The sequence below is a fragment of the Apus apus genome, chromosome 21 (genome assembly GCF_020740795.1).
Source record: "Apus apus isolate bApuApu2 chromosome 21, bApuApu2.pri.cur, whole genome shotgun sequence".
Lineage (NCBI taxonomy): Eukaryota > Metazoa > Chordata > Aves > Apodiformes > Apodidae > Apus > Apus apus.
In genome coordinates this window covers 6,510,895-6,534,995 of record NC_067302.1, presented here as the reverse complement: position 1 = coordinate 6,534,995, position 24,101 = coordinate 6,510,895, and the positions used below count along the sequence as shown (strand labels likewise).

Below are 24,101 nucleotides of genomic sequence, written 5' to 3'. Positions count from 1 at the left end.
CAATCAAACCAAACATAAATACAATGTTCTGGAGCTCTTTAATCATACCATTTTCTTTAACAGAGGTGGTTATGATCTTACAGTATTTTCTTTTGGCCTAATCCAAGGATTTTGTTACTCTTTACCAGTCTTAATTCCACGCATACAAAAAAAAATTTATATTCAACCTTTAAAATATAAGCCATATTTTCTTAATAAAATAAGTTTTGTGCTGCTGCTTGTTCAGTAAGTACTGTACATCAACTGTTCACGTCTATTTAACAAATGGACCACACAGAGTTCAAGCTAAAGCAAAAAATAACAACCCAGAGTGTCTTGTAAACACCCCATGTACAGTTCAACACTTGCTCATACAAAGGAGGTACGAAAGGGGCTAGAAATTGAACACAAAAGCACTGGAGTCCCGTAAATTTTCTTTCACAACTATTGAAGTGCAAATCACTCAGGCAAGATATGAGTTTATTGCTGTCCTGCTGTCTGGCTTCCCTTCCTGAAAGAATCACATTCTTTGTATTTCACACTCATTTTCCAAGAAGAAAACTTCCTGCGAGGCAACGTTGAACACCTGGGCTTGTGGACACTGAGACACCAGAACACCCCGGCCGCCCTGGGCGCTGCGGGGAAGGGGAGCTCTGCCCTCCAACCCCCCCATTGTGTCCAGATATGAGATAAGGGAAACAAACAGTACTCAGCAGCTGGTGGGTAAACGGGAGCTCTCCTCTTCCCACACGCCGCCTGCACCCGGCCGTGCGTCCAGTTGCAGAAGGAAGGCGCGCACGGAGAAGGCAGAGCCCTGGAGCCATCCAGGATGTCCCCGTGGGGTTTGTGGCTAACTACAGATCCTGACATGGTAACACCTATCTGCTGTGGGAGCAAAACAGCACCTCAACATGCAGCTACTCGCCTGCATCTCGGACAAGAAAAGGGTGGAAATGCTGGATGCTGGAGCCGCGTGGAAGGTGCAGTGCATAGTCCAGGATACAAAACATGCGGGTAACTCAAACCCCTTCTGAATTTCTCCAAAATGGAAACAGGGTTTAAAGGGCACAGCAGCTACTGAGTTTGGCTTTTTTATTTATTCAAAAACCATGAAAACCCAACGCAGAGGGTGAAATAAGGGCAGAACACGATCTGCAAGTCAACAGCTGAGAGTTTCAGAAGCTGTGAAGCTTTTGTGTAGTCAAAATTGCTGTTAAAGTAGGTGCTACATCAGCAAGTCTTCATTCATAGTTTTCTATGAACAGCCACCTTACAAATGAGTGCAAATCTTAAAGGTCCATTTTACATTTCAAGTCTCAAGGTTAAAAAAAATTGTTACAGAGCAACAAGCTGTTTCTGTAAATGCCCACACTATCTCTTTTTCAAATGGTTAAAAATGGCATGTGCTATGCCACAGCTACTAAAAGACATTTCAGAATTCTAGACCCAACTAAAACACAAAAATAAAAACTAGAAACCAAAATACTTTGCCCCTTGCTGCAGAGCAGCAGCCAGGTGCTTTCCATTGTAATGCTGGTGAACAAACTGATTTGCAGAGAGAACTTTGACCTCAACCCCGATTTTATTCTTAACGAGGAGCTTTCTAACACAAGGTGAGCAGGTACAGCCCCTCTGAGATCACTTTGCTTTCAATGAACACAAGCCAGAGTTCTGAGGATGAGATGGAGAGGTGCTGGATTTGTGTCACTATGCAGGCACTTGTGTAGAGGAATGTAGGCTTCTCCTGTTTGCACCGAGTGCTGATGCCTTCCCTACTCTCTAAAAGCCTTCCTAAGAGGTCCCTACCCTACTGACCACGAATAGTTCCTGGTCTCCTCCCCATCACCTTGCAGATATACAGCAGTGGAGGTTGACACAAGGTGCAAAGGAGCATATGAACCAAATACTGTAGTCTTGAGGAAAAACAGGACTGTGCTAACCAGAGGATCTTCACAAAACGTGACATCAGGGGCTCAGCACTTAGTTTGCATAGCATAGTGATGTCTTCATTTTTCACAAACATGTTGCCCAAAAAGAAAACAGGCAGAGTGACTTCCCGGTGCTAGGACAGATCAATGGGCCAACATGACCAAGGTGGTTTTCATGAAGGCAAGGCAAGTTTGAACATCAGGAAGTACAAAACAAAAAGGTGTGCTTCTGTCCACGCGTGCTGCGCAGGGGCAGTGCCTGGGGGACCTGCCTGGGAAATACCTTCCCGTTTGGCAGTAAAATGACAACAGAGCTCTTCCCTCAAGCTGGGCAGGAGCGTGCACATAGTTGTGTCTCTTGAAAGAAGCTCTGTGCACACTTTGATATAAAAACCCGGATCATCTGCCCAGATGATATTGGCAACGGATGCTACTGCTGCCCTGCTATGCAGCACGGTCATTCTGCACAGCAAAAGGAGTCTGAGAAGCAGTCACTGTGTCACTGCTGGGAAAAAGGCTTTTTTCCTGTTACAAACACAGGAGGAGCTTCCCCCATGACAACAACAAGGATTTCACTGCTCTGACTAAGGAACGAACCTGGTGTGCTTTCAGAATAAAAAACCCTGTGCATGAGATCAGTGATGCCATGACACAAAGAGCAGCAAAACCTAGCAGCAGAGAGGGTGACAGCTGGGAGGTGCTGGAGCTGGGGGACACGGTGCTTCAGGGAGCAGCTGACCCAGGCACACGTGTGTGCCCAACACACACGGGGACAGGAGCTGAGGAGCACCCGGAGCTGCAGCAGGAACACTCATGGGACAGGGAACGTCAGGAACCTCTGGCGAGAGTGCACGGTGATGTAAACTCTGAGCATGTTAATGACTTGTGTATTTTGGCAACAGACTCAGTATCGTATAAAAATAATGTTTAGTAAAAAAATCCCGATGTCCATCATAAAAAGTCAGGAAAAAAAAGAAAAAAAAGGAAAAAAAAAAAAAAGGAAAAAAATCGATAGTGATTCCTGCCCTCGTGGGATGCAGACGCCCCCATCTGTCAGAACCAGTTTTAAATAACAAGTAGTACATTGGAAACAAAAACGGGTCAGCAGCCATTTAACGTGTCCTATATGAAAGTGCACATCTTTCAATGGAGTTTAACCACCATGAGGTCGTGATCTAACACAAACTGCAACTGAGGACCATAGAAATTAACTCCTTCCGATGGAAATATGGACCACCATCAAGACAAGATTACTATTTTCCTTACAAGATTAAAAACATTGAAATTTTGCAGCATCATAGTAAGGCACTCACCCAAGGAAAAGTCTGTGACTGTTGCTTCAAACGGCAGCAGCTAACTAGCTTTTAACATGAGGAAGACAGTTTTCAGTTCTGAGCTAAGTGCTAGGGTGCCTTACATCATAGGGGGGAATTACTTGGGGGTGGGGAACTGTTAGTGTCAGAATTCTCCTATAAACTAGTTGTTCTTCCCCTTAACCCATTAAAGCATCTCATATTCTAAAATATTAGTTTTATAAATCTAGTCTTCTGTTTTAAGGCTCTAAAAATCCCCTCCCCCCAACCCCCACAAAAATACCTACCAGCACCTGGTGGGCAACGGAGAACCAAATCCACCAGTTCACAGTCAGGAGTCTCTAGTATTGCATCTTAAAAATGAAAACCTGCTTCCGCCTCCTGGGAGTTTTATCCCTTCCTTGAATGCCTTCATGTGTTTGGTCAGGTCAAAATTTTGCAAAGCCAGAAAAAATTAAAAAAATAATCGTCAAGTCTCTTCCAATCCTACAAAGGTGTTGGATCTTTCTGTCCCGTGGTGCTGGTCTCCTGCCTCAAACCGACGCTGCCTGCCCTGCAGTGATTTCTCATTGGAAAAAAAACAACAACAAGGTGTCCCAATGCTTCCTTTTTTGTATGGCTCCTACAAATCTGAAAGCTTTCTTGAGTGAGGTAACAAAAGTTAGGCTTTCAAGCAAAGTACATGGTACGTAAAGTGTCCTGATGAACCTGCACAGCCTTTGCCAAGGCCTGGGGATCTCTGCCGTTGCTCTGTCCAGATATATGGCTGCCCTCGCCACTGCAAATCAAGGAAATCACTGCATAAATATTTCGTATTTCCCCCCAGGAACACTGAGGAACCCCCATGGAGATCACGGGCTGTGGGTGCTGTCAGCACAGGGAGGCACCTCACCACAGCGTACGGGGACGCTGCGTGTGCTGGTGACCATGCCTGGCACTGCAGAGACCCCAGCAGCTCGAGGTGGCTGGTGATGCTCCAGCACCCCAGGGATGCTCCCCCAGGCCTGGGATGAGCTCAGGACGGGATTCAATCCTCCTTTATCCCCAACTCCCCATAGGCTGGGACCCAAGAGGATGAAGCTATGTGTGGGTCTCCTTCCCAGGAAGGGTCTGCGCTGGCACCAGCACTTTCAAGCACCAACACAGGGCACTCACGGCCCCTGCCCACCCCTGGGGTCTGCCCTCCAGGGGGGCCTCCCGAGCCCCCTCACCTGTCGTGCTCCTTGTCCACGAGATGGTACCGTGCTCGGAACGCCACCAGCCGGGCGTAGTAGGCCGGGGCTGGGATGGAGACGGAGCGGGTGCAGCGCACGTAGGTGTGGCACAGCTGGTAGGTGAGGATCTGCAGCTCGTCCGCGGTGAACCGGTTGTCATCCCAGAGCACGTAGTAATGGGATGGCCGGCTTGTGCCCTGGCAAGGAGAGGGGACAGTGAGAGGTGCTGCCTGCACCCAGACACAGGCAGCTGCCTCACCTCCTCATCAGCTCTCCCTGATCCAAACGGCCCGGCAGACAGCCTGAGCAGAGGAGGTGCCCGTGCTTCCTTCATCTGGGAATCCCACACCTGCACGGGCACCGTGAGGCAGGAAAGCTCTTGGCCCTGAGGTGCAAACCATCGACGCTGCTGCCCCAGGCTCAGGCACTGCTGGTGCTCCCACACTGCTGCCCCTGGCTCCCCACACCCACCCGGCACCAGCTCCCCACTGTCCTTGCAGGGGCAGAGGAAGCCAAAAAACCTCCCTTGTGGAAGCAGCTGTAGATCAAATGAGTGCAATTTTTTCAGTACTGTTTCTGACTAATCTTGGCTGCCTGTGGAAAGGCAGCTGCAAAGCAAGCTGCCTGCTCCAGGGACTGCTGGCCCCGGCTCTGACGCCCACGGCCAGACAACAGGTCCCTGCTGACAACCAGGCTCCCCAGTGAGCCCAGCACGCTCAGACACCAGCTGCCAGGCTGCTGAATTGGCCGCTCGGAAGGAAGAAAGTCTCAGAGGAGAGATCCTTGGCTCCAGGAGAGAAATCGAGTACGTGCCATGGAAGGCAGCAGTAGCAGTGCCCTCCCAGCATCTGCTCACCAAACCACTGCCACGGCAGCTGGGACAGAAGCACCCACTCCCTGGAGCTGGAGGGGGCTGTGGCAGGGCCAGGGCAGCTGCACAGTCTGCACCCACAGCTGAGGGGAACCCACAGCACCCCCACGGCCAGCTCTGCCCTACCTGAATGCCTGCATGGCTGCACAGGTAGAAGTCAAACTCAAAGGGGTGGGTGATATTTGTATCCACTGTTGTTCCTGCTGGGATGTTCCCGCTCTTCCCAATCTACAAAGAACAGAAAGAGATCCAAGCACTGCAGAGTTTGGTTATTTCCAGCTGCCCAGAGCATTGTCTGTAGCACAGCTGCCCCATGCCAGGAACACAGCACGGGGTCCCCATCTCAGTATCTCAGTTTGAGTGCACCGTGCAGAGCGCTGTGCAGAGCCCCTCCCCAGGAGGCCATTAAAGGGGGACAGAAGCAGCTCATCCCGCTCTGCTCCCTCTCCAAACTGACTTTCTGGCATTTTCTGTTGATTCTGCAATCAACACCAGGCACAACGGAAAGATGGAGCAAAAGGCATCAGAAGGAAAGCAGGCAGTGTGAGGGCTGGGCACTGGCCCATCCTACTGCACCTGTGGGGATTAAATGAGCAGCACTCCAGGGATCTCTGCACCAGAGAGTCTCTGACACATGCACCCGGAGCAAAAACTGTTACCAAGATTAAATCTTCATGCTCAGATAAAGCCTAGACTAGATCTAACTGCTAAATTTAGATCAAATCTAGGAAAAGCTACAGCAATCTGTGTTACTGCACAGCACACGAACGAGCTGTGAGCAACCAAGGGGTTATTCATCCCGTCATGTCAGCGGCTGCAGCTATCACCAAAACAACAGATGTTTTCAAGCTGACAGAGGCTATTTCAAGAGAGCCACCAGGATCATCAGCACCCAGTAACTCATAATAACAGCAAACAGCTGTCTGGGTTTCTAGAAGCAGCCTAATCCACACAGATGCGGGAGCCAAGTGAGCAGCAGGTTTCATTCAAGGAAGAGTTCTGTGCCTTCCCTTGGCACACCAGGGCTCTTCCTACAGGATGGGAACGAACCAGCCACGTCCAGCACCCCACAGAGCTCACCCTCTCGTTCTTGTCTGCACAGAAGAGACGGGTGTGATGCCTTTTCTGGACCACGATGTAGGTGATGCCAGGCTGGTAATCCTTCTCCAGCTTGATGCAGGCGTCTCGGATTGCTAGGAGCTCATAGTGAAGGATCTGGAGAGACAAGGACACGCAGAGTGAGGGGACATGCTGGCACACAACTGTCCCTGCGTGCCCCCAGGGAACCCTGCAGGAGCCAGTGCAGCGCCACTGGCTGAAAGGGCATCTGAGGGGCCCTCACCTGCGGGAGCTGCCCCTCGGGAACACCATCACGGTAGAAGATGATCCTGGTGGGTTTGAAGCGGGTGGATTTGTAGAACTGGATGAGGAGCTCCCTCACCATGTAGGACAAGTCCTCGATGATCTCCTGGCGAGGACGCTGCACGCGCACCGTGGCGCAGTACCGGCTGGGGTGGGCGTCCATGCTGCCCACGACCTGCAGCCACAGAGACGGGCCAGGCCCACGCGTTACAACGGGAGGCACAGAGGGGACGTGAGACATTCCCAGCCCCTGCTGGCTTCCAACACCCACAGCTGGCAGTGGGCAGAGAACTCTGAGCTCGCAGATCGGGAGGTGGAACAGTAAATTCTGTGCAGGCAACCAGAACCCAAAAGGGACATCCCTGATGGAGGCTGTGTCCCAGTTTCACACCCTGCCATGCCCTCCTGGTGTTTATGGTTGGTTGTTGCTGCTCTGCCCCCACATTGCTCCTCCTGCCCAGCAGTGGAGTGGGGCTGCCCCTTCTGTCTGTTTAAGCCTGTCTCCCTCTATCCCTTACTCAGAGGGTTTTGGCAGAGCAGCCCCAGGTGGCCGTGGCAGGAGCTGCCACTTCCCGAGGACATGCTGGGGCTGAGTCACCGCATGGCAGCCAGGAGCAGGGAGTTCCCATGGCAGCAGGATACCCTGGAGGGGAGACCTCAAAGATGTCAGGGCCAAGAGGCTGAGAGCAGCCAGGCTTGGCTGTGACACTGGGCTGGGGCCACAGCAGGAGTCACGGCCACCAAAGAGCAGGCACTGGCCACACTGGGAGACAAACACCCACCTGCTCCACTGCACCGTGCAGTCCATTCCCCCGAGCAGAGAGAAAGCACCAGAGCCCCACACCCTCAAGGGTGCTGAGCCTGAGCCCCTGCCCTCAGCACCCATTTCACTTTGGCTTCTCAAACTGAGTTCTGGGGTCTGGGCTGCACCAGGAGAGCCAACGGGCTCAATAAATGTTTCCTTTGGACTCAGCTATGTACTCTCTTCTATTATCTAATTAACAGGAGACCAAGGACACGAGCAAGGCCATCTGACCCTTCTCCTCCCCTGCAGCTTCAAAAAAGCTTTTATAAAAATTAAAGACAAAAAACCCCACAGTGGCCCTGTACAAAAAAAACACAGAAAATGTTTTTGGAGTGGAAGCGCTGCCGCCAGGAAACAGACTGTTCTGTCCCACCCACACCTACAGCAAACAGCCAAGAGCATTTCCCAACCCCTTCTAATTAAGAAAAAAACACTCCTCCAAAGATGCATTTGCATGCCAAGGAAAACCTGAGCTATGAGTCCTGGAAAGTTAAGAACTTAATAGGAAAATGCTGACATGCTTAATTAAAACAGACGCTACAAGAACCTGACACTCTCCTCCGCCGCAGCGAGCACCACGTCTCAGAGCCCCAGGAAGGGCACGAGCTGCCACCCTCCCAGCCCCACCAGCACTCCCCTCAGTGAGTGCTCGTTATTCATTTGGAATGAAGGGAAATCCTCCTCCCCAAAAGGCTCAGAAGCCCAGTCACCCCAGTTTCCCCCATCCCTCCTGCCTGGGGAAGGTCCCTCCTAGGGCTGCAGGGCAGGACCAGGGTGGCTGGGGGTGACTTGGAGAGCCCGGCGGGCCTGTCCAGCAGTGCCCCGGGCCCTGGGACACCACGAGCCCCATCTGCTGGAGAGGAAGGTGGGGATTGGGGCCATACTGCTCCCTTACAGACACGGGAGGCCCAGTCCTGCTCCTGCATCCCTGCAGGGCTCCTGGGCACCAAGCCAGGCCCTGGACAGGGAACTTACAGCTGTTATGGAGGGTTTCTTCCCATCTCCTGCCGGTGGGTGAGTGACATCGGCCCCGAGGAAGATCACTGGCTGCTGAAAGACAGCAGAGCTGGTGGGAGAGAACAGAAAGCAGCAGTCAGCCTTTCAGGGTCATCTCGGGGCAATGCACACTCAGTGGAGGCGAGCAGATCACAGAGAGGACTTCTGACCTCCGGGCTCTGGCCGAGGCACATCAACAGCTCATTACAAGGTGAAACGCTGCAAACCCCCATTTCAAACAGGTACTTTACGGAGCTGCCCACAGGACCCTCCCCAGGTAAAGCCAGGCAGGCAGCACCACGAGGGACTTGGGAAACAAGCCCCAGAAATGCAGGAGGCAGCAGCCGTACGAACCGCTGGTGAGGCACAAGGATGTTGTTGATCCCGCCAAGCTTGACGTTGATCTTGAGGCAGAGGTTGGAAAGGGTCTGAGGGGAGGTTTTCACCACATTCTTGACCTGGACACACTGTGTGGCCATTCCCAGGAGGGTGTCCCCAACGCGCTTCACCTCGGCTGCAGGCAGAGGAAGCAGATGAACAAAGCCAGGCCATCAGCAATGCACCACTGCCAGCAGTGACCTCGGAAATGGGGAGAAATCACTGCAGGAGGAGCAGAACCAGCCCCAAATGAAAGCAAAGCCCCTCTCCTCTCCCTGCCCCAGACTCACCATACACAGGTGTTTTCCCTGGCAGGATGACAATGATGAGCTGAAGGCCTGAATAGGTGTTCTTGAGGTGTCGGAACATGGGCTCCACACTGTCTGCCCCCTGGGCGTACTTGCAGAAGCAGGGCTGGCCCTGGATGGGCATCCCCGCGTCCTTGGAGATCTTGCGCAGCTGGTCCGTAAAGTTCCTGTGCCCGGGAGAAGCATCCAGCCCTGAGCCCTTCCACACAGCAGCTCCACACACACCCTGGCCACCAAGTGAGAAGGGACCCGCAGCTGGAGAGCCAGGGCACAGGACAGAGACACGGACACCACAGCACCACGTCTGGGATTTTACAGATCCAGCATAGCCAGGGAAACACAAGACCAACACGTGTCAGAGCTGAGACATCCCCTCTGGGTACCTCTTACCCAGGTCCTGACTCTTCCTGAAGTGATGGAGCTGTGAGCTGCTCCTGTCAGAAAGCTGGGGAAGGGGGGAGCAGACCCGCTTCACTTCCTGATGATTTGCAAAGCTGATGCAAGCCTTCACTTACCAAACCAGAACAAGTGCTCAGTTACACTCTGGATTTTTGCATTACCAAGGATAAATTTGATGCAGGGAGAACCAGAGGGAGCCCCAGAGGGTCACGCAAGAGGAGTGCAGTGTTACTCCCACCTCCCTGAGTTATTGCATGTGGAGACTTCACGCTGATCCAAACCATCCCAAACGTTACCTGTGCCAAACATGCACAAGAGGCACACAGAATTCTTGCCTTAATGCATCCACTCTTGGTCAGGACAAACCTGAGTCCTCAGCAGAATCCAAAACCAAGGTGACCATCCCCCTAAATCAAATAAACTGTCCCTGCTCTGTGTCACTTTGCTACCGAAGCAGAAAATCTCTATTTTACCAAATCTTTTCAGAAAGCCTACGACTTCTCCGTAATGAAAATCTGTGGCAAGTTAGGATGCTTCCTACATTAATTTTATCATTTCAGAAAGGGTATTGGGTAAACTTTTTCCTTAAATATCCCTCACAACCCCACCTCTCTGTGGAGAATCAGCTGAGAAGAGTTCAGTGCAGCTTCAGAGCTGGCAGTGTCAGATCACAACACTGCAGCTTCCTGATGGAAAGGGCTGGCCAGGGGAAGCCCGACTGGCAGCTCACGTGTGCTGCAATGTCCATGTGCTCCCTCCAACCTGGCAGGCTTTGCCATGGCTCAGGGACTGTCTGCAGCCAGGATAAGCAGTCAAGGTGGGCACACCATGAGCCACGGCTGCCCCACGTCACCCCACCCGCGCAGACTGCCCCTTTCCTTACTTCAGCACCTCCTCCCGACACTGCTTCTGCGGGGCAAAGCAGGCAATGGCCCAGACTTTGATCTCAATGCCGTTGTAGAACTGCTTCCCTCGCATGTCCCACACGCCCTGGTTGGGAGTTGCAATGGCCCGGTTCTGCAAGGCAAGCAGACAGTCAGAGTGTGGCACTTCCTGCCCGGCCCCGCAGCCCCGGAGGGGCTCCGGCCCCACTGCGCTCCTGTCACCACAGACACCTCCCTGTGCTGCTCAGAATCACAGAATGTCTTTGGCTGGAAAAGACCTCCAAGATCATCCAGTCCAGTCTTAGACCCAACTCTGCTCGGCGACAGGCAGTTCACATCCTCAGCTGCTCAGGGGTGATGGAAACTTCACCCAAGCTGCCTTGCCCTCAGCATCCCTCTCCCCTTCAGCTCACTGGTTGTGTCACCAAATGACTCTTGGCTACACTTGCAGAGCAGTTATGTTGCCAAAAGAGCCCAAAAAACCCAAACCCGAGGTGCCCTGACTGAAAAAAAAAAATAAAAAAAATCACAGCTCTAACCTACAAACCTGGAGACAGCACAAGCTTTGTTGAGAAACAGCGTGTTCTGGTGTGAAAGCACCTGCTGCATCACAGCCCTGCTTACCCTGCCTCCGTACTGCAGGATGGGCGCGGGCAGGACCCTCCCCGTCACCTCCGTCATGTCATCCTTCACCTTGATCCCAAACTCCTGAATGTACGGGTCCAGGTTGTAGCTGGCATTCTTCATCTGCAGAGGGAAGGGCCACGGGAGGGAGTGTGAGCAACTGCTCCATCCCACACAGCTTCAGCTGACTGGGAAACGTGTCAATGACAGTCATGTTCTCTACAGAGCTCAAGTCCTCTCTGTAGGGGGAGGGCAAGTGGTTGGACACCAAGGGCCAAACTCTGTCCTCCAAAGTGATCCATGAGGAACCTGATTTTTTAAGGCACTGACAAATGCAACTGAGAGCAGAGTCTGCTACTGAGATTTAAGGCTTCAACAGGAGGGTTCAGACTGGCATGAGACTGTTATCAAGAGTCCCAGAAGGAATATCAAATGTCCCAGCTTTGAAAGCCCACAGACACCCGTTGGGGCAACAACAGCACCATCAACCAGCTCCTGCCCAGCTGCTGACAGAGCCAGGTTGGTTGTTCCTCTGGCTCACCCCAGGCTGACCTACAGAGCTCCTGCACTGCAGCCCCACAATGCACAGACCCCATGTACACCCAGAGCCAGGGTCATTTCTCCATTTTTTTTTTCTATTTTTAGTTCCAGCTCCCTTTGGGTCAGGTTCCTTCGGCTCAAGGACCTGAATTTGTTGCACAAGAGTTTCCATGGTCACTTTGAGCTGGGCTGCCCTATGCAAATGTCTGTTACACACATGCAGTCATCTCTGACCAGGGATTCAGTTAAAAGAGGGAGAGATAAAACTAAGCCATCGATCCCAACAGCATCTTCTGAGCAGGTCCCCAGCTCTCCAGCACAGAACAGCTGAGGAGCAGGACCACAACAAGGTTCATTGGAGATACAATGCCATAATCTGCCACCAGAGCCAGGGCCCCAAAACCATCACCCCTGTGGACTCCTGTCACATACCAGGCGACTGATCTCCTCCTGCCTGTCTGGGGCAGACCTGGCTGTTGCTTTTATCATGGTTGATGTTTGATTGTCTGTGAGCTTCTTGATGCACCGCTGGCCTGCCACGATGTTGCACACCTGCATGGGAGGAGAGAGACAGCAGCCACACGTTGGGGACAGGCAGGACACATGGGATCACAGCTGAGCTGCCCCACAGGCACTTGGGTCCTGCAGCCCCAAAACCAAGATGCTGAGCCTGCAGCTGGAGGAAAATGGCATTTTTACAGTGTGGTCTCCTCCCTCACTTACTAGAAGTGGCTCTTGCCAGGTTTACACTGGGGCAATCAGAACCCATGCCACCTTAGCTGCAGAACATTGTCATGCATCTGTCAACAAAGGCCACTCGTTTTTGCTTTGAACAGTGCCCAAAAGCTGGGGTGCCCAGTGGAGCTGACACTCACCTCCAAGGGCAGGTACGTGTGCTTCTGCTCCTGGCCAACCTGGAGACAGGGTAGGTGGGGGTATTTCAGCTGCAGGTTGTATTTCTGCTTAAAGTACTGAGCCACTGTGCACTCCACTGTCTGACCGCTCTCCAGCTGCAGGGGAAACCTGGCAGAGGCAGGACATGAAGGATGGACCTACTCAAAACAGACACTTCCAGACCTCAAGCACTACTTTGGCTGGGATGAGAGGGAACTGGCAGGCTCCCACCCCCAGCTACCATAAAAGAAAATAAAAAAGCAGAGCTGTGGTATTTTCAGAAATCAAGTCAGGAATACTCTGATCCCAGTGTGGGCCTAAGGTTCCTAAATAAAGCTCTCCCTCAGTAATCCAGTTAATCAGGACAAATGTTTATTGCAGGACGTGCCATGCATGCCACTGCCAGGTACAGAACACAGCACACTGGCACTCAGGAGGAGCTCAATGCTTGGTGCCCCCCCCGGAAGACAAGCTGAGCTCCAGGCAAAGGTTAACCAGCCTCTCCCAGCACGGGGCAGCAGCTGTAGGGCAGGCAGAGCTTGGAGGGCAGGAGGGGTCCATGTCCCTTCAGAAACATGGGGGAAAAAATCAACCTTCCTGGTGGCAGGACCAAGAGGTGCCACCCACAGCCAGAGTACGTGATACCAGCCTCACCCAGCACCAGCTGCTCCCAGCTCCATAAAGAGCTCCATGAAAATGAAGAACTGACTCAATATTCTTTTATGGAGCCAAAACGAGACAGGGGAGCAGCCCCAGTGCCCTGGCGAGGCATCACGCTCCTCCTGAGCCCGCCAAGCCCCAGGCTGGGAACCATGGATGCTGGAGCAGGGAGCAGGGCGTGTGCAGCCACAGGCACACAGACCCCAGCAAGGTACACCTGGAGATGGGGCTGTGCCACCAGGAAACGTGGCTGTGGAGCAGGAGGGGACCCCCTTCAGGGGGGCTCTGAGCCTGAGAGCACTGACCTCAGGGGCACAGCTGCTTTGGTATCGGGCAAGAACCAGGAGGAGATTTTCTGCCAGCACTTGAGTTTGTACAGCACAAGCCAACGTGTCTTGTTTTTTGGCTTATTTGTTTTGGTTTTACTGTTGGCAACATTTCTGGCAACACTGCAGAAACTTGAGGGGCAGACAGCCTGAAAAACTTCCCACCCCTCTTCCAGCTGCACTCAATGAGCTCCCCACAGATAACACAGGCACAGACCCTCCTACCCCAGCACCACTGCCTGCACCCAGAGGTCTAAAGGAGCTGCCTGCTCCTCCCCAGCCTCTGCCTCAAACCCCATTTTGCTTCCAAGCCTCCCCACGGGCAATTGCCAGGGAAAACCCCTGGAAACACCATGTGCTGTGGCTCAGTGCTGAGGGCACCATCTCTGTGGTGCTGCCCCTGTCCCTGGGGGGCTGCAAGGAGCAGAGCAGCCCCCCAACATGCAGGGATGCCCAGGCCCACCCATTGCCAGGCACATGCAAATAATTTCAAGACAGGGAATCATTCTATCCCCTGACAAAGCTTCTGCTTTGGCAGCAACTATTTTAAGAAAGATGGAAACCAAACTTGGAGGTAAAAACTAGGACAATTCCTGGCATGTCAGCTCCCGCCCGCTGCAGTGCGCTGCTGCCAGACAAAGCATCCTCTGCTTCCCACCCTCCCCTGCATCCCACTCGCCTTCACCACACGTGGCACGGAGCTGTGTGAGCTGCTGTGCCCTGAGCATGTCTCCTTTCGCCCTAACGACATGAGCAGCTGCTGAAAGGGAAAACATTCAGATTTTTCCAGGGCAACTTCCCACCCGCCTTACGTCTGGTGGCTGGCCGGCCGCCTGGTAACGTTGCACACGCGGTATTTCCTCTTCATCTGCCCACAGTGGGTGACCTCCACCTTCAGACCTGAGGTGAGACAGGAAGACACAGCAGGGTCACTGGGAAAGGTGGGAGCGAGTCCCCTTCACTCAACTCCCCAGGCACCACCAGCACCCGCCTTAAATGACAAGCTGCTTGCAGAGTAGACGTGCTTGCAGATGCCCTGTAGCATGTGCAGGAGGGAGGGAAGATGCTCCAGGAGACATTTTCAATGCACCCCATGCCCCCAGCTGGCTGCAGGGGCTGGCAGCAGACATGCCATGCCGGGTCCCCAGCCCTCCCCCGGGCTCTACCTTTGATCTCCTTGGTGAAACGCACTCGCTGCGAGTCCGTCAGGGGCTTGGGCTGCTCGTCAATGTTCCGGATGTCCAGCACCTCACACATGAACTCGATCACAGGCTGGGCTTTGTAGAAGGCCGTGGCTGACACTGTGGGACAGACACCATGATGTGTCTCTGCTCCCTCCCAGGAGACAGGCCTGGCCAAGAGCTGGCCAGATCCAGCCTCCCCAGACACACCCAGCCCCACTGAGGCAGTTCCCCAGCATGAAAAATACATCACCATCAATGTTGAGCATCATCTTCCACATGGCAGGCCTGACCGACTGGTGGAAACCAAACCAGACCTCCCTGCCACCCCCCAGGGGGTGGTAATAACCTTCGGGGGGGGAGAAGAAGGAGCGGCCAACGGGAGTGTACCTGTGAACCACAGCAAACCTGGTCAGATGGCACCTGGGAAGCACTCCCAGCCCCTCCCAGCCACCCCACCACCCCCTTTATTACCACTGCAGGAGCACCCACAATGATCACACTCAGCAGGGTGGCAGGCACAGCCACCTCCTCCCAAGGACCATCAAGGCCATTCCCAGCCACGACAGCAGCCAGTCCCCTTCCCAGCACACTTGGTGCCAGCCCTTGGCACAGGTACCTCATGGAAGCCAGATGCCTCATGGCAACATCCAGCGCCTGGACAGACTCCAGGGGAACAGGGATCTGCCCACTGACCAGGGCCTCGTGCAGCATGCGCCAGCTCACGATGGCCATCCATTTGATGGAGACCTTAAATATCCTGTCCTTGCCTTCCCCTGGGATCGTCACCTCAAAGTCAACCTGAGTGCAGAAGGGAGGGAAGCGATGGTGGCATCCCACAGGCACGAGGGGAGGAGGCTGTTTATAGCCAGCTCTTCCCAGGCACAAGGCACATTGTGCTCCCCTGCACGGGGCTCCCCTGCTCTTACCCTCTCATTTCCAATAGGTAAGGCTGTGACAGTGTAGATGTTCTTCTTCCCATCGTAGACTGGCTTTCGGTCGCCAAAGATCTGTGGTTTGAAGTGCTGTACCATGTACTCCACAACTTCCCTATGCAGGAAAGTGGGGAGGAAAGAGGGGCAGGGGGAGAGAAAGACAGGGTTTGTTTTACCATTTTCTTTACAGCCTGATACCTTCTGCCACCAGCCCAGTCCCAAGCCTCCCCACCCAGGGCACCTCAGAGCCACAAAACACCCCAGAGCAGAGCCAGATCCCCCAGGCAGGAGGGACCCTGGAGAAGCAGCCACGTGTCTTATCCAACAGCTCAGCACATTGGCTTTGGCAGAAGGAGTTTACACAGCAGGGGGAAGCGGGGCTGGCAGCAAACCCACTGTGCCTGCCGGGAGGGCGAGAGGCAGCGACTCACCGCCCGGCCCTGAGAGCCCCGGAACAGCGGCTGCAGCATCTGCTCACCTGCCCTCGGGGCACAGAGCTACCCAGGCTGCTGGGGCAGGAGAGGACAGGCAGCGAGTAGGATGTCAAAAAGAAAAACAAAGAAAAGTACACGATGGCCTGAGGTCTGGGCTGGCTATTTTTAAATATGGGATTATTGCCAAAATAGCACAGCTGCTGTGAAGAGGCAGGGGACTGTGCTGCCCGTTCAGGACCTCCAAGGCTGTCGGGGGCAGCAACCAGCACTGCTGCACAAACATGGCCAGTGGGTCCAGACACTCACGGGCATCAGGCAATGCTGTGACCCCTGCCACCATGTCACCCTGATGGCTTCCACTGGGGAAGACAGAGGCAGGCACTAACGGAGCCTCTGCAAGGAAACTGGAAGCAGGGAATGAGTGCCAAAACCTCTAATACTTGCCTTACCTGTTGACTCTGCGAGGACATTTGTCAGGCTTGATATCCACTTCATAATGATACACATCAATCTTGGGAATGTCCACTTCAAAGTAGTTGGCCAAGAGCTTGATGGGCTTCCCAATGGTTCCTATCCCGGGTCGACGCGGCGCTTGAAATACCTGCTGCAAGGGGGGCAGGTATGCGCCTGCAGCTGCGGGAGAGAAACAGGTCAGAAGGGCTGGGAGAAACCTCGTGCCCAGACAGACAGATGGACAATGCAGCACTTTCTACCATCACATCCCGAACCTGGAGGTCTCCCACGACTCCTGGCAGGAGGTGATGGTGGCAGAATGTGGACCAGCACAGCTGGAAGGAGCTTCTCTAGACACCACTTGGTAAGTGCCAGTGCCAGTCGAGCTGCCAAGGGGCAGCCCAGGCCCCCTGGCTGTGCCACCAGCTGTGCCCATCTCAAACCATCCCCGGCTGGATAAACAGACAGGCAGACACAGGGGCTTTCCCCTCCATCCTCCAGCAAATTCCAATTTGCTGCTGGAGTGAGGATGCTACAAGAAACACGTTGTAGCACCTGCACTACACCATCATTTAACTACTTGATTTTGCAGAAAAACAGCTCACTTTGGCTTTATACCAGTTATTAATGATGGTGTTTCCATCTCCAGGTCACGGGATAACTCTGTCCCAGTACCTCCCTGTGTGGGAGTGTAGTGTGTGGATATTTGGAGTGCTCCATCTGGGTGGCCAACTGTCCAAGTCAGCCCCTGAACAGCATCTCAGCTCCAATTCTGGCTCCTGAACACATGGTGCTCTTAGCACCCCTCACTCCCATCAACTTTCTTTTTAAATCTAAATTTCAATTCCAGGCTAAAAATATCAGAAGCAGAAAACCAGAAAACCAGCACACTTTGATTTGCTGTTCAGTTTTGCACCTGACCTCTGCAAAACTTTTCCTGCCAATGGAAGGCCACTACACCACAGGACACCCAAGGGACAGGACAACCCTCAGAAGTGTCCAGGGACCAAACTGCAGTGTTAACTTCTGCAAAACCAACCTCTGCTCTTGCCTCTGCCCTATGGCAGGAGCCCAGGAGCTCCAAAATCTGGCAGGAGCCCCAAGCCTGGGGCTAACCCATCCCCAGTGTCTCCTCAGATAAGGCAGTCTGGGACTTGGAGCAGTTTGACGAGCAAGACAGGGATCTCTGAGGCTGGCACGGGGCTCAGACCCTGCAGGCATGGACAGCTGATCCGGGACAGGGCGGCCACCAGCACCCCCAAGACAAACAGCTGCACTGTGCTCCAGGGGCAACTAGTTTTAAGAGACTGATTTTCAGATGAGCTACTCACGGTGCAATTCATGTCTCCACATGACAAACATTTCTTGGCAATCACCAGCTCCCTGCCTGCAAGCTGATGCATTTTTAAATCATGGTTCGTGATCAAAGAGGTATTTGCCACCAGAGCCTCCAGTCCCTGCTCTGACTTCTGAGTGAGAAGCCACTCAGCCCAGTTCCTTGACCTGCTGGAGGACAGCAGCTCTTTGCTGCCTTCTCTAGAACCACATCACAGTCAGCACCCACAGTGTCTCCTTTTCTGGACCTTCTCATCTCCAAGATGATTCCAGCAGCTGTGCCTGGGCAGAAGAGCATCTCCACGTGCCCACAGCATTCCCACAACTGCAGGGGATCTGGTGCAGCAGCCATGGCTCAGCAGCTGCCTGGTGGCACTTTGGTGGCAGAGAAGAGCTGAAGCAGAGGGGCTGCGGCAGAGGGGCCACCCAAGGTCCTGCACCCATCCCACAACCCTGGTACTGCACCATCAGCCCAAAAATAACACTTTGCCATCCAAACGCACCCGCCAGAGGATCACCAAATGCTTCATGCAATTAGGATCATGAATCACAGATGAAGGAGTCAGCCTCCAGCAACATGAAAACTGGCTCAGGAGTTTGACGTGAGCCACAAGATATTGCAAAGGCAAGGTAAAATAACTGGGTGGCCTGGCCGGAGGGAGCAGCACCATGGAGGCAGGGAGATGCTCTGCAGAGACAAGGGCAGGACACAAGACCACTGTCGAGGATGGGGAAGTTCACCCCTGGGCTGACTCAGAGGGTTTTATTTTGGCAACTGCAGACACATGGTCCCCTTTGGCAGACACACAGGCTTGGCTCACCCCTCCCCACACCACATCCCTGCCCTGGGGTGCTCACAGGTCTGCCCCCCAACATTCACCATGATGCAAACCCTCCACCTGGAGGGAACCCCCGGCAGCACAGTGTGACATCCCTAACACCTCGTGCCACAGCTCAGAGAAGCAGAAAAGGGGCCAGCGACCAAACGTGCCAGTTCCCCCCTTCGGCAGAAGCCTCGTTAGCCCGGAGACAGGGGGGCTTGTGCATACCTCGACTCTCCATGGAAGCTGTGCAGGCTCCCACTTTGTCATGTAAATTCAGGCGCCCGGGGCCGGGGGCTGGAGGGCGAGTGTTGTTCCTGCAGCACAATGCGGCCAGTGAGCGGGATGAAATCCGCCTGCCATTATAAATTCCACGGCCCGGGGGGAATCACAGACTTGGGCACACAAAAGCCGTGCCCTGGGGACCGGCGGTGGAGGGACCGTCGTTGCCACAACCACCTCTTCATGGGGTGCGTGCGAAGGCAGCGCCGGCAGCCCCGGCAAGGTGACAGTCTGTTTGGGCCAATTAGCGCAGAAACGAGCTTTGTTTCTATTATTTATTGTAACAGCTGGGGAACACAACCCACTGCCCAACAGCTGCTTGCGCCCGGGCAAAGCCGCCGGTGGGACGGCATGAAATTACCATGTCATTTAAATCCTCCCCAGCGCCGCATTCAGCCGAGGGGCCGCGGGAACGGGGCCCAGACAAAAGGGAGTTTTATTGCGGCGGCGGCGGGTCCGTGACCGCCCCCTCCCCACGCACCCGGCCCCGCCAGAATCCAGCCGGGAATCGGAGAGGGGCAAGCGGGACCGCGGCACGCCAGACACCCCCGGACACACAGCACGGCTTGTCCTGGCCTGAGCCACTGCCCGCCCTAAACCCGCCCAGAAACCCCCCGGGGAAGTGAAATCCCCCGTCGGGGAGCAAAGAGGCATCGCCAGCAGGAAAGGCCACCGCGGGTGGGCAAGCAACTGTCTTTCCCAATCTACAGGCTCAACGTCTTCAAACCCACCAGCTCTAAGCAGTGACCAAGACTGTCACACAAAGCCCAGACTTCAAAAACCTCCACCCAGACACTGCACCTGCTCCCTGCCCCAGTCACCCTGAGCACAATCAGGGTCACACAGGCGCTTCTCGGTTTGCCACTAAAGTGAGTTTAAGGAGATGGCACCCAGAGCAGAGGGCTCTGGCTGCGGCCAGCAACACTAAACCCACCCCCAGCACCAGAGCCCATCTTCCATGGGAAAGTCTGAGCTGCCCAGGTGTGGTGGCTGCATCCAAGAAATGCACCAAAACAGGATCTAATCTATTTTACCACATTATTCACTTCTGAAAGCAGTTTAGTTCTTTGTATCCTTGACACGGAGCACCAAGCACAGCAAAAGGCTTCGCTGTGCTGTGTCAAACATCATCCTCCCCTTGGAAACCACGGGGATGAACTTCAAAGCATCAAGTTAAAACCACCACCACTGTGCCCCCAAACCCCCCACACCCCAGCGTGCCCAGTCCTGCAGTCCAGGCTGGGAGTGAAGCTGTGGCTGCTGCAATGGAGCATCATGAACAGCAGCCAGAGCGTCGCCACCTCCACGACCCGGACACAGGGATCGTCACCAGCTGCTCCGGCTCCGGGGAGAGCGGCAGCGATGCCAGCAGCACGGACACAGCTTGACCCACAATAGCACTGATCCACGAGGGTCTTGCTGAGCTGGCCCTAGCTACCCAGTGGCTCCACGTCCCCCTTTTCAGTCCCTCTGACGGAGTATCACAAGCACCCAGTGCCACAGGTGCCACCAACTCCGCCAAATGCGCTGGGCGGCTCATCCGGACTGTGTGACCCCACACTGTGAGCCCCAGGTCCCTATTTACAGTGCCTGGACCAAAGGCTGGCAGCCTTCCGAGTCCCACCCTGCTCCCACAGACCATCCCAGCAGCAGCCAGGGACACACAGAGCCAGGAGCAGCAGACAAAGGCAGCCCCAGAGTCGAAGGAGACAGGACAAAGGCAACCCTGGTTCCTCTCCGTGTCCCTGTGCTGGGTGAACTGTGCCACAGGCAGCCACAGTGCTCCCAGCATGTAGGTTAAACCCACATGCAGCTCTGCTGCAGATCATCCTGCTGGAAGAACAGCACTTTTCTGCCTGATTTGGCTTCCCTTTAGTGTCTGCCATCTTACTAACTTGTCCCTGTTTCATTTTTCTTGGGGTTTAGAGAGAGACTGCAGAAAGCGGTTAGAGATAAACCCTGTGTGCCATGTCTCCAGGCAATGTGCTTCTCCTGGCTTTGTTTCTTGGTACAATCCCATCCCAGAAACAAGCACGTGTGATTTCATGTTTCCTGAAGATAAAGAAATCCAACAGACGAAGCAGCTCTGGGGTTTTTACAGGGTTCGCACAGGAAGACAACAGTTAAGATTAACAGTGTTTAGGAAGTTTGTGAGGGATAAAAACTAAAAGTTTTGAAAACCACAATGAGCACGTGCCTCCCTGAGCAGTGCCTGGGGTCAGAAGATGTCCCAGGTTCCCCTGCTGCCTTTCTAGACATCTTCACGTTGGGCACATCCAGGTACACGCCGGGTTTCTGCTTTATTAGCCTGACAGGTCATAGCCAGCACTGTCAGTGCTCACAGCCGAGACTCAGCCCCGTGTCTGGGCTCTGCTAGAGGCAAAGGGATGCTAAGGCAGGGTGGGATCCGGGTGGGATCTGCAGCAGCTCCTGCAACACCTGGTGAATGTCTCCCCTGTGTGCAGGGTGACCTGGGCAGCAGCAGATGTCCCCCAGCCAGATCTGGGGAGGAAAGAAGAAACTCCCAAGAGCGCACAGAGCCCCACTTCCAGCACAGACCCCACTGCCCTAGGGACCCCTGGACCATCAGCAGGACCCAAACCTGTCCCCATCCCACCCAAGAGATCCTGTTAAATTCCCATAACAGGGTTAGTTGTGGCTGGCAGGAGGGTGCAGGCGCCCGGCAGGTTATCTGCATCGCCCCAAGGCGCTGGCAAAGCCCGCCAGGCCCCGCGCAGCCGCCCGAATCTCAGCTCCCAGAGGCCAATAAATCAGCCCCAAACACAAAGCGCCGGCAGCCAGAAGGTAACACAGACACGAAGGGATCTCCATGCCACACTTACAATTAAATGCTGTCAGGAAGGACCAAAGTTTGATTATAAACACGCAGCAGTTTTATGTCAAAAATCTCGCCGTGCCACCACAGCGAGGAGCAAACCCACCGGCACGAGACCCGCGGAAGGGCCGGGGTCCCCGCTGCTCCCTCCCCTCCACCTGCCTCATTTCGGGCACCAAAACTGTGCAAATCAGAGCAGCACAAGTTCGTGATGCTCAGGCCGACGCGACAGGCGAGTTTTGGGGAACGTTTCTCCGAACACCCGAAGGGGAAGGGACCAGAAGCACGGTCAGCAGCGGCTCCCGCCGGGCGTGCGGGGCTGGGGGCAGCGGGGCCCCGGAGCGCAGCCCCTCCAGCCCCGCGCCGGGGCCGATCACGCACAGCCCCAGCTCCGCGCATGCCCCGGCGCGGCGAGAGGAGCCGCTTCGTGCTGTCACGGTGCTCAGCATCCCCGGCGCCGCGCCAACTCGCCGAAACACCGCACCGGGGGTCGGGGAGGGGAAGCGGGGGATGCTGCTGCCCCCGGGTGCGCACCCGGCCCTTTGCGAGGGGCTCGCACCGTGCTCTGGGGGCCGCCCGGGCCTGCACCCCAACCCTGCGGCTGCTTTGCCCCCTCCCCTCGCATCGCCGCTCCCCCCCGGGCACCCCGGGGGGACAAGCTGCCGCCTCCCCTCCGTGCCCTCCGCTGCCGCCGTCCCCCCGCGGGCTGCAGGCCCGGGCCGGAGCGCTCCCCGCACCGCCCTTCACCCACCGCTGCACGGACGCCCCCCGCACGCCCCGATACCCCCCGCAGCTCTCCCCGCATCCCCCGGCGCGGCCCCCGCCGCATCCCCCGGGCCCCCCACCTCCGAGCTCCCTGTTACAAGCCCCCTCGGCCCCCACCCCGGGGCTCCCGGGCCCCCATTGTGCATCCCCCCCCCCACCCCCCCCCCGCACAGCTCCCTTGCCCGCTCCTCGCCCCCCGCTGCCCGCCCCTCGGCCCCGCGCAGGCCGCTACCTGCTCCCGAGGGTCCCGCTTCCATCCCATCCACGCGGGCGGCGCTCCGAGCCGCGGGCCGGGGGCCGGGGCCGCGCAGGGCCGGGCAGGGCCGGGGCCGGGGCTGCTCCGCCGCCCGCCGCAGCCGCCTCTGCCCGCGCCGCACCGCGCACGCGCCGCCGCCGCCGCCCGGCCCCGCCGCCAACAAAGGCGGCGCCCGGCGCGCCCGGCGCCATCTTGGGCCCGCGGGGGGCGGCGGGGCGGGCGCGGGGCAGCCCCGGCCCTCCCGCCGCTTCGCAGTGTCTCTCTCGCCCCGTGTCGGCAGGGGAGCGCTGCCGGGGGCAGGAGGGAGCGGCGGGGAGACCGGTTTCCGTGTTGGAATTCTCCCTTTCGTGCCCCCGGGCCTCGCGGCACCGGGCAGGAGCCCCCGCGGCCCCTCCCCACAGGCGCGCGGTGGGAAGGGGCGGGAAGGGCCCGTTTTTCACCGAGCTTGTTGGGCACGGGCCCCGCGGCGTGGCTTGGGTAGGAGAGTCTGGACCCCAGGAGCGTCGTTTCAGTGCTCCACGAGACCAGGGTTGTAATCCCCGTCTGGAGCGTGTGAGGGAATGGGAGGAAAGCACAGAAACTCAAGGGATCGAAGCGTTTTCCCCTCGTGCTGCAGCGTGTGGCCCCATCCGCGCACGGGAGGGAGCTCGAGCAGCTCCTGCCCCAGCCTCGGAGCCAAGGGATCTCACCATGATTTTTTTGGAAGGCGCTGGGATAAACCCTCCTGTGCTTTCCTGCTCCCCAGGCTTGCCCAAGGCCGAACGGTCTCCGTTCCCAAACCCACCGGGTCTCCAGTGCAAAACCCCCCTCTAAACCCCAGCAGCAGGGGTTTGCAGCTGATGGGGTTATTTTAGGCAGCCGTGGCCCGAGCTCATTAGAGCTGTCACATTTGCCTCGTCCAAAAGCTTTTTCTGTCCTTGCCACAGTTCTTAGTGAAGCATAGTTGTCCAAGGAAACAAGCCCTCACCTAAAATAGAGAAGATGAATAAGCAAACAGCTCTTTAATTTATTAATTTGCGACTCTGTAATACAGAACCACTTCTCCGGGCACATCCAGAGCCCTAGAAAACCGTATTTTCTGTAGACATCACTACAGAGTTTCCAACACGAAGACATGAGGCCCCGGTCCCCACATCCCCTGCAGCAGCACAGGCTCTGCACACAGGTCACTGAAACCCTCCTGCAAGGATCTCAGGAGATGTCACCCGTGCATCCTTCTCTCTGTGTCCTGGCACGTCAGACATAAATATGTTGTGGCAACGAGCTCCACAGGTTACACATTGTGTACAAGTTTTAATTAAAAGTTAAATTATTTAAGACAT

At 55.4% G+C, this 24,101-nt stretch overlaps 1 protein-coding gene across 2 annotated transcripts; it reads right to left on the bottom strand.

The window, feature by feature from the left end:
* Positions 1-19: 19 nt before the first annotated feature.
* On the bottom strand, positions 20-22,871 carry LOC127393207 (protein argonaute-1). Of its 2 annotated transcripts, XM_051638091.1 has the most exons (19): positions 22,756-22,871; positions 16,481-16,664; positions 15,592-15,712; positions 15,282-15,463; positions 14,916-15,052; positions 14,648-14,782; positions 14,294-14,381; positions 12,477-12,624; positions 12,034-12,153; positions 11,062-11,184; positions 10,437-10,570; positions 9,137-9,321; positions 8,823-8,982; positions 8,448-8,538; positions 6,648-6,842; positions 6,386-6,520; positions 5,432-5,533; positions 4,432-4,631; positions 20-3,998 (listed from the first exon to the last, which is right to left on the bottom strand). In XM_051638091.1, exons 1-19 carry the CDS (start codon positions 22,778-22,780, stop codon positions 3,890-3,892), a joined length of 2,574 nt encoding a protein of 857 aa, XP_051494051.1. In that variant the 5' UTR covers positions 22,781-22,871; the 3' UTR covers positions 20-3,889. The 2 variants fall into 2 exon arrangements, with proteins under 2 accessions (XP_051494051.1, XP_051494049.1); XM_051638089.1 differs by lacking the exons at positions 20-3,998; positions 4,432-4,631 and having other exon boundaries at positions 4,638-5,533.
* Positions 22,872-24,101: the final 1,230 nt, after the last annotated feature.

Excerpts from the sequence above, each read along its gene's own strand:
- LOC127393207 (XM_051638089.1), bottom strand. The coding sequence starts at position 22,780 with ATGGAAGCGGGACCCTCGGGAGCAG. Across the intron at positions 14,382-14,647 it reads TTTCACCAAGGAGATCAAAG|GTCTGAAGGTGGAGGTCACC; the intron begins GTAGAGCCCGGG and ends GTCTCACCTCAG. Across the intron at positions 9,322-10,436 it reads TGTCGGGAGGAGGTGCTGAA|GAACTTTACGGACCAGCTGC; the intron begins GTAAGGAAAGGG and ends TCCCGGGCACAG.